Consider the following 10,031-nt stretch of genomic DNA (forward strand, 5'->3'; position numbering starts at 1 on the left):
GAGACTGTGTCGGAGCTGATCCTTCCGAAGACATGGAGGTTGAACAGAAAGAGCCATTAGTGGAGCGTGAGGAGCCACCACAACCTGAAGTGCAAGAATAGGAGCTTCCGGAGCCGCAAGACGAGGAATGGGTTAGAGAGAACCGTAGCAAGAGTGAGCGGAAGGTTCAGAGCTTCTTTCGTCTGCTGGTCGAGTCCTACTTTGAGAAAGAGGGTGACATCTACCGTGGCTTGAGGAATCACATGCTTAGAGAGTTCACAAATGAGCCGATACCGGACGATGAACCCATTATTGATGAAGAAGAAGATGATGTTGATGACGAGGCAGATGAGTAGGGTTATGGGGTTTGGACTGGGCGAGACCCCCGGGTCCCTCGCCCAGGGGCGCTGGCTTAAGGCGAGAACTACATTAAGGATTTGGGCCCTTGTCCCGAAGGCCCAACTGGCCCATTAGGATGATTTAGAGGCGCTAGGCCCAACTTCCCCAACTATAAATAGGGGAGGGATACCAATTGTAAAGGACTTTTAGTTCATTTGTGCAATAATGATGACCCGGGTGTTTAAGTTACTTTTCTAGCTTATTTTTATGCATTTTGATATATTATTTAGGGTATTTTAGTCAATCCAGGCCACCTTAGAACTATTTCATGCACTTTACTATTTTTATATGTTTTTAGTATTTTTCTATAATTTTTATGAATTTTATTTACATTTTATTAGGATTTTCGGATTAATAAAGAGGAGCTGATCTGACGCTGATAGTCCACGGGAATTACCATGCACTCGCAGCAAATTAATGGCTGTTGTTTCATCCCTGCCACATGGCTTAATCACGCCGAAGGTCCGCCATACGACCGCGGTCCGTGAAACACTGGAATCCACCCCTTTAAGCTCCGTCCAATGGAGCTGTGACACGTGGCAGAGTTGTTGGGCTTTTTGTCTTGTTCACGTGAAAGAAACAGAGCGCATTACAGGTGGGATTTGAGAAAGAAAAAGGGAAAATATATATATACTGACAGTATAAATTCAGAATAGGGTAAGCAGCCAAGTAAAAAGGAGAGGAGACAGTGCAGAGACGGTGGAAGAGAAGAAAAACGTGATTGAATATTTTAGGTTCTTGGGAGCGACTCCAAGAACTTCTGAGGAAGTGTCCAAGTCATAATATTTCTGCTGGTGAATAAGTGGACAAATTCTACTCATCATTGCGTGAGTACGCAAGAGGTATGTTGAACGCAGCAGCTAATAGTGCATTTGATTCATTGCCTGCACACAGAGCTCTTGAGATCATCGACAATTTGGCCACTAGATCTTCACAGTCAGATTATGATAGGGAGAACCGGGAAAGTGTGCATGAAGTTGGAACAAATGATGATGTTCTCGCCTCCAACAGGAAGTTGTCACAAAAGATGGATGCAATAGTACAACGTTTGGATGGTCGCAAACTGAGTGCTGAAGATGCTGCATTTGATGAGGAAGTGAAGGCAATGGGTAATCCTCAAAACAGCCCTTACTCAAATACTTATAATCAGGGTTGGAGGAATCACCCTAACTTTTCATGGAGAGATCAAGACAAGTCTGGAAATTCAAGGGAGTACTCTAATCAAAGGACTTATGGTCAAGATCAGAAACCTCAACCCTCTCAAGAGCAAGGAAGTGGGAAGAAGAGCCTAGAAGAAATTGTGGGAGAACTGGCCCAAGCTACTAGCAAGCTTCAGGTATCCACAGATAGCTTCATTAATGAATCCAGAAATAACTTCAAAAATCAGGAGGCTTCAATCAAAAATTTGGAGAATCAGGTCGGTCAAATTTCCAAACAATTATCTGAGAGATCTCCAGGTATGTTTCCTAGTAACACTGTGCCTAATCCTAGAGAGAATATTTCTGCTGTTACTCTAAGAAGTGGAAAAGTTATGCATCAAATTGAAAAGAAAAAAGATAATGAAAAGAATAAGAGTGAGACTGGGAATAAAAGTGCATCTGAAGTGAGAAGTAAGGAAAAAGAACAGAGTGAAGATAGGTTAGTGAAAGAGAGAAAAGTAGATTTAGAAAATAATAAGTTTACAAAAGTTCCTTTTCCCCATTTCCCCACTAACATAGCAAAGAGGAGGTTGGAGAAGCAATTCTCCAAGTTTGTTTCTATGTTTAAAAAGTTGCGTGTAGACCTCCCATTCTCTGAAGTTTTAGAAAAGATGCCTCAATATGCCAAGTTCATGAAGGAGATACTTTCTAAGAAAAGGAAGTTGAGTGAGGAGAATGACATCGTTGAGCTTACTGAGGAGTGTAGCGCTATTCTGCAAAAGAAGCTTCCACCTAAAAGAAAGGATCCAGGTAGTTTCACTCTACCTGTTAATTTTGGGTCTTCAAAGGAAGTGAGAGCTTTATGTGATTTAGGGGCAAGCGTCAACTTAATGCCCCTATCAATGTTCGAGCGACTTAATGTTGGAGAGCTGAAGCCAACAATGATGATGCTTCAACTAGAAGACCGCTCCATGGTGACTCCTTGGGGAGTTGTTGAAGATGTGCTAGTGAGAGTAGGAGAGTTTGAGTTTCCGGTGGATTTTGTGATAATTGATATGGACGAGGACTCTAAAATACCATTGATTCTGGGAAGACCATTCCTAGCCACTTCACAAGCGAAAATAAATGTGGGAAAAGGAACAATATCTTTAAGGGTAGCTGATGAGAAAATCACTTTCACCATATTTGACCTGAAGCCAAAGCAAATTGAGAAGAATGATGCATTCTTGGTAGAGATGATGGAAGAGTGGAGTGATGAGAAGTTGAAGCAGTTCTTCCTTAAAGAAAAAGCTGGAGCATCAAATAAGAAGAAAAAGCAGAACACGCAGAGCGACCAAACTGAGAAAGTCTACTCAATGAGCATGGTTGTCAACTCAAAGCAGAAGGAGGAGAACCTGAGAAATCAAGCTGAACCAGTTCATCTTGAAAGCGTTGTGGCCAACATGGTGCGGAAAGAGGAGAAAGCGAAAGGAGAGTGCTTCATATGGAAGCCAAAACATAAGAAAGATGAGAAACTTCCTATCCCTTCTAACTCTAAACTTAATAATTGTGTTCATGCTTTTAAGATTGCTTGCAAGAACATGGTGAAAATGTGTGCTGAGTTTAAGGAACCTGGAAGTGCAATGCACTATGGGGTAAACCCCGGATAGAATTCTTAGTCCGGTGAAGTCTAACAAAGACTATAAAATTGTGCTTCTTGGGAGACAACCCAAGCGGTAGTTTTAGTTTTAATTTCATTTTCATTTTGCTTTCTTAGCTTAATGATTTTTTTTTATTTCCGGTGTCGTAGTTGAAAAAAAATGAAAAAATAAAAGACAAGTGAATTTAAGAGTCGAGGACTTTGCTTCTGGAATTCATGGCATGGAATGGCATGAACATGTGCCATAAATTCATGCGTGTCAGCATGGCAATCATTGTTTCTGGAATTAATAGCATGATAATGATACTAATCTTATGCCAAATTTCATGCGGCAACATGACATTCATCAATTCTGGTTTTTATAGCATGAAAATGGTGTGGAATTGGTGCCAAAATTGAATGAGCCACGCTGGTGTGTTTATTTAAAAAAAAATTAAGTTTTGCACGGAAGTAGTGCAATTCCCTTTATCCACGGTGCATTTGCACCAAAGAATTCTCCTCTGCAATATTTTGCACCAAACTCACGCAAATTAGAGAGTTTTGTGGCGCAATTGCAAGGTCTGAAAAAAAAATAGCACAGTGTGTGCATTTTCACTTTTCATCTTTTGTTCCAAGTTTTATTCTGGAGTATACAAGCTCCATTAGTATCTTGTCCGAGAGCAATTTTCTATCCCCTTCTTACGTTCCAATTATTGCTACTTCTCTCAAGGCAATTGCTAGAGTAATTTTATAAAACAAAAACAAAAAAATACATCCTTTTTAGTTTGAGTCTTAGTGTTCTCATGAGTTATTTGAGTTATAATTATGGTATTTTTAATTTGTGTGCTCATTTTTCAAGGACTAAGCGATTTATATGATCAAAATTGAGCTGGAGGGCCCAGCTGACAGAGTCCTGGTGCTATCACTGTTTGCACCCAAATTGAGTACAAGGAGTTTCTCTTAATCAATTATCTCTCAAGTAATTGCATGATCATGTATTTTACATTTTGTTGCACACACTAGTTCTGCACATGCTTTTACTCCTTAGTCATTTCACCTTTGTATTTGACTACTCAAGTGATTTCAATTCTGAATCTATGTCTTGCTTTTTATGAAAATTGTGATACACATGTGCAGTTAATGTATTGGAAATGACATATTATTGAGAGAAGTAAGTGAATTTTAGGACTGAGTGGTGTTTTCAATGGATATTGTTGATAGGAGTTCACTGGGGTTCATCTCTTTACCCCTTGTTTTTGCTGAGTGATGAGTGATCTCTGATGATTCCTGACTTGCTTGCACTTGCTTGGTTCTGCTTTGAAATGCATGTCGGTTTGATATTGTTATGCTTGTGATTTGTTAAGAGATTATTAGGCATTCTTGATGGCCTTTAGACTTTGTTTCAGTTATTCCTTAGTTGCCCAAGTTGAGCCTAAATGTGAATTTTCTTGGTCCCTAACTTTGAAAATATTCGTGAACTGTTAAGTGATCTGAATTGTGAATTGAGCAAACAGAAAAAAATACTAGTGTATCGGATCCCTCTATCTCCTAGTGTGCATGAAAATGAAGCAAAATGCTTAAAAAAATGATGAAAAAATGAAAAGAAGGAAAAAAATGAGAAAAAGAAAAAAAAAACAAAGTTTGCAAATAAAAAGAGGAGATGAGTAGAAAGAAAGAACCTTGAGTGCTTTAAATAAATGCTCTAAATTGAAAGAACAAATAGATCACTTAACTGTCTGTTTGTGTAGCCTTGCTTTATCTTTTTCTTATCCTACCTAAAGTTACACCTTGGCCAAGTTACAACCTGTGAGAATCTCTTTCTTGTTGCATAGCATGACACTGTCTGATCTTGATTTGATTGATTATCAGAACCGAAGCATAGTGTTTGTACTGTCAGATGCACTAAATAATTGACGATTGATGATTAAATTTGTGAGTTTTGATGTGAACTTTGAATCTCATTGTCCTATTGATTTCATTTTCTCTGGACTTGATTCCTTATTTCTCTTAACTAGTATGTTCATGATCTTATCTTTATTTGTTGATGTGCATCTTGTGTTTTGAAAGTGCTGGCAATTGATTTGGAATTGATTTATTTTGTGCTTGAGGACAAGCTTTCCTAAGTTTCCGCTTGAGGACAAGCTGCCGTTGAGTATATGAGTGTGATGACCCGGGTGTTTAAGTTACTTTTCTAGCTTATTTTTATGCATTTTGATATATTATTTAGGGTATTTTAGTCAATTCAGGCCACCTTAGAACTATTTCATGCACTTTACTATTTTTATATGTTTTTAGTATTTTTCTATAATTTTTATGAATTTTATTTACATTTTATTAGGATTTTCGGATTAATAAAGAGGAGCTGATCTGACGCTGATAGTCCACGGGAATTACCATGCACTCGCAGCAAATTAATGGCTGTTGTTTCATCCCTGCCACATGGCTTAATCACGCCGAAGGTCCGCCATAAGACCGCGGTCCGTGAAACACTGGAATCCACCCCTTTAAGCTCCGTCCAATGGAGCTGTGACACGTGGCAGAGTTGTTGGGCTTTTTGTCTTGTTCACGTGAAAGAAACAGAGCGCATTACGGGTGGGATTTGAGAAAGAAAAAGGGAAAATATATATATACTGACAGTATAAATTCAGAATAGGGTAAGCAGCCAAGTAAAAAGGAGAGGAGACAGTGCAGAGACGGTGGAAGAGAAGAAAAACGTGATTGAATATTTTAGGTTTTCTTGCACTTCTTTTAATTTCTCTTTGATGGCTATGTCAGGCTAAACTCCTTTGTGTTAGGGTGATTGATCTAGTTTTCCTTTAAACTATGTTTTGATCCAAGTTTCAGTTATGATTATGATTTCTATTTTAGTTCTTGAATTTCTCCTCTATTTTAATTGATACTTTCTATTGCAATAGTTTGTCGTACTATTTTCTATGCAATTGGAAAATTGGTAGAATTTAGGGATTTGGGGAGGAATTGAGCAAGGGTCTTTACACCTTAGGGATAAGGGTAACAAATTGTTTGTGTTTGCCTGAACTAAATTGAACTTTTATCTCTGATTAATTAGGATTAGGTACTAAGGAATTAGCTATCACTAACTAATTGGAAGGGACACTTATGCAAGGAATTAATAAGTGGACAATTAGGCTTAGCACCTTGAAACTTAATTTGATTCATAATTATAACTGATTGGAGAGATACATAGGGAGAAGGTTAATGAAATCAGGATCCCTAGCGCGCTTTTAAATTGAATTCACTTCAACTGTGTTATTCGCTTTCTTTAATTTTATTGCAGTTAAGATACCTACGAAAAACCATTCATCTCTCTATTTTTCTTTTTGTTTTTATTTTCACGTCCTTTCATTCTAAGTTTAGTTAATTTAGAGTATAAATTACGCAATCTCTGTGGTTCGATCTTTTATTACTTCGAGCAATCTGTACACTTGCAGATTCGCTATCAAATAACAAGCTTGAAATTCAGTTACTTTCTCTCTCTAAGCGGTTACGCTCTCACTTCTCTCTAGAAATATTGCATCACGTTCCTTGCATCTTAGGTACTATACCTCATCTCAATGTTCATGATGGAACATTGGGCGCCGTCTGTGGGGAACGGTAGATTTCGATTCCCGGACTACGTGGAGCATAGTTTAGCCGAGTGAAGTTCGTTTTTTCGTGCGATTCTCTTCGGTTTTCAATTTCTGAGTCAAATTCTTGATTTGCTTGTGACACTTGATGGAAGTGCAACGTCGACAAGGCGAACGAAGGATGAGACACACGCGCAATCCGCGTCAAGCATATAGAGGGCGACGTGAGGAGGAGGCGGAATCTTCAGTCTCCTTGCTGAAATCCTCAGAAGGAAAACCGCCATCACCTTGGTCGTTGGACACTCTCGGAGATTGGAGGTGGTTGATTCGCGACATAAGTCGTGGTCTGGAGCAGCAGGACGCGGAGGCTCGGGAAGCAAATACAACGGCGAAGCTTCGGATGTTGCAAAGGGAAAGCTATTGGAAATCCCCGAAGGAGTGGACAAACTCATCTCTAAAAGGAAAGCTGACATGCCTGGACAAACCATCTACATCAGAAATCCTCCGAGAGCCGTTAACAACGCGAATAAGCGACGAGTCGAGGGGTGAGTGGTGCGTTTATCACCAGGCCATGGGCCACGTCACAGAGGAGTGCCGCACATTGCAGCGTGAGGTCAGGAAACTGATAGCGGCAGGAAGGTCTACTAGACTGCAGGACGGTAGAGCTCCAATACCCAAAGGAGTGCACACAATCGCTGGAGGGTTTGGAGGAGGAGGAATCACCAGTGCAGCTAAAAAGCGGTATGCTAGGGCAGTGAACACGGTAACAGAAGTTCCTTTCGGTTTTTCACATCCAGACATTGCCTTCTCGTCCGGTGACTTCATTGGAATAAAGCCACATCTGGACGATCCGATCGTAATCCTCCTTCGCGTCAACCAACTTAATGTACAACGAGTGCTGTTGGATCAAGGGAGTTCGGCGGACATCATATACGGCGGGGTATTTGATCGGCTCGGTTTGAATGAGGTAGATCTCACTCCTTATGCAGGGACTCTAGTGGGTTTGCGGGCGAGCAAGTGTGGGTGAGCGGCGTCCTTGACCTTGACACCACATTCGGCGAGCGAGAGAACGCTAGGACGCTAAGAGTGAAATACTTGATCCTAGGAGCGGAGGGATCGTACAACATGATAATTGGCAGGAACACCTTGAACCGGTTGTGCGCTGTGATTTCAACGACACACTTGGCAGTTAAATATCCTTTGCCGAATGGACAAATTGAGAGAGTGGTTGTGGACCAAAAAACGGCGAGAGAGTGCTACTGCAACGCGGTAGATTGGTACAGGAAAAGGAACGCCTCGGTGGGACACCGATGTAACGAGGTCGATGCGCCAGAAGAGAACCTACACCCAAGGGGCGAGGGGCGAGTCAACAGGACCACACCGATCGAGGAGACCAAGGAGCTGAAATTGGGCGAAGGGAGCCTGGTTGGAAGCCTTTAAGCGCCTAAAAGAAATGTTGTCCGCGCCACCCGTGCTGTCAAAACCTGCCCAAGGTCTCCTTTTGCACTTATACTTTTCTGTCAGTGATCATGCAATCAGCTCCGTAATTCTTCAGGAGGTAAACGGAGAACAAAAAATAATTTACTTCGTAAGCCATACACTCCAAGGGGCGGAAATTAGATATCAGAAGATAGAGAAGGCGGCGCTCGCCGTCCTCGTTACCGCCCGACGCCTAAGACCCTACTTTCAAAGCTTTCAGGTAAAAATAAGAACTGACCTTCCTTTGAGACAGGTGTTGCAGAAGCCAGATTTGTCCGGAAGACTTGTCGCTTGGTCGGTCAAATTTTCAGAATATGGTTTACAATACGACAAAAGGGGGAAGGTCGGTGCGCAGACTTTGGCCGATTTTGTGGTAGAATTGACGCCGGAAGGCGGTGAGAAGGTGAGCACGCAATGGATATTGTTCGTCGACGAGTCATCAAATGACAATGGAAGTGGAGCAGGGGTCACACTACAAGGGCCTGGGGAATTGATATTGGAGCAGTCCCTCAGATTCCAGTTCAAAGCCAGCAACAACCAGGCAGAGTATGAGGCCCTGATCGCCGGGCTGAAGCTAGCAATTGAGGTACAGATTGATAGTCTGCTGGTTAGGACGGACTCGTTGCTAGTAGCAAACCAGGAGAATGGGGAATTCCAGGTGAAAGAGCCGGCCTTGATGAAATATCTAGAGCGCGTGCGACTGCTAATAGGTCGACTACAGGAGGTGATAGTTGAGTACGTGCCAAGCGCGCAGAACCAAAGGGCGGACGCCCTGGCAAGACTAGCCAGCACTCGAAAGCTTGGAAACAATGGGAGCGTGATCCAAGAAATGCTCGCTAATTCTAGCATTGAAGGAGAGTTGGTAGCCTATGTTGGCCGCCAAGAAACCTGGATGGACCCCATCGTAGACATCTTGGCGGGTGAGCCAAGCGAGGTGGTAAAATACTCGAAGGAACAAAGAAGAGAGGCAGGGCACTATACTCTACTCGATGGGATACTCTTTCGGCGAGGATTTAGTTCGCCACTCCTGAGATGTCTCCCGCCCGGGAAATGCGAGGCTGTCATGGCGTAGGTTCACGGGGGGTTTGTGCTAGTCACATCGGGGGAAGGTCCCTGGCAAGCAAAGTCCTCAGAGCAGGCTTTTATTGGCCTACAATAAGAAAAGACTGTGTAGAATTCGTGAAAAAATGTGAAAAATGTCAAGTGTTTGCAGACTTTCCTAGGGCCCCAGCGGAACAGTTAACCACGATTAGCTCCCCATGGCCCTTCGCCATGTGGGGAGTTGACCTCGTTGGGCCTTTCCCCACCGCCAGGTCACAAATGAAGTTCATCCTCGTAGCGGTGGATTACTTCACCAAATGGGTGGAAGCAGAGCCCCTCGCAAGCATTATAGCAGCCAAGATCGTAGGTTTTTACTGGAAAAGAATTGTATGTCGATTCGGGGTACCAAGGGCGATCGTTTCAGATAACGGGACGCAGTTTGCAAGTAACCAAACGAAAGAATTCTGCGAAGAGATGGGTATCCAAAGAAGATTCTCTTAAGTAGAACATCCTCAAACTAACTGGCAAACAGAGTCGGCGGACAAGGTAATTTTACAGGGATTGAAGCGCCGGCTCTCGGAGGCGAAGGGAGCCTGGTTGGATGAACTACCAGTTGTAATCTGGTCCTACAATACAACGCAGCACTCAACCACTGGGGAAACTCCATTCAGGATGGCCTACGGGGCGGACGCCATGTTGCCCGTAGAAATAGACAACAACTCGTGGCGAACAGCGCCGCGTTTTGACGAGAACTCTGCCAACATGGCGGTAGAATTAGATTTGTTGTCAGAA

The 10,031-nt window shown here is 42.4% G+C and overlaps 1 protein-coding gene across 1 annotated transcript; it reads left to right on the top strand.

Annotated features, from left to right (window-relative positions):
* Positions 1 to 1,222: 1,222 nt before the first annotated feature.
* LOC130744347 (uncharacterized) lies at positions 1,223 to 3,166 on the top strand. Its single transcript, XM_057596538.1, has one exon. The coding sequence runs from the start codon at positions 1,223 to 1,225 to the stop codon at positions 3,164 to 3,166; it is 1,944 nt and encodes a 647-aa protein (XP_057452521.1).
* The last annotated feature ends 6,865 nt before the right edge of the window (positions 3,167 to 10,031 follow it).

The sequence above is a fragment of the Lotus japonicus genome, chromosome 3 (assembly GCF_012489685.1).
Source record: "Lotus japonicus ecotype B-129 chromosome 3, LjGifu_v1.2".
NCBI classification, from domain to species: Eukaryota; Viridiplantae; Streptophyta; class Magnoliopsida; order Fabales; family Fabaceae; genus Lotus; species Lotus japonicus.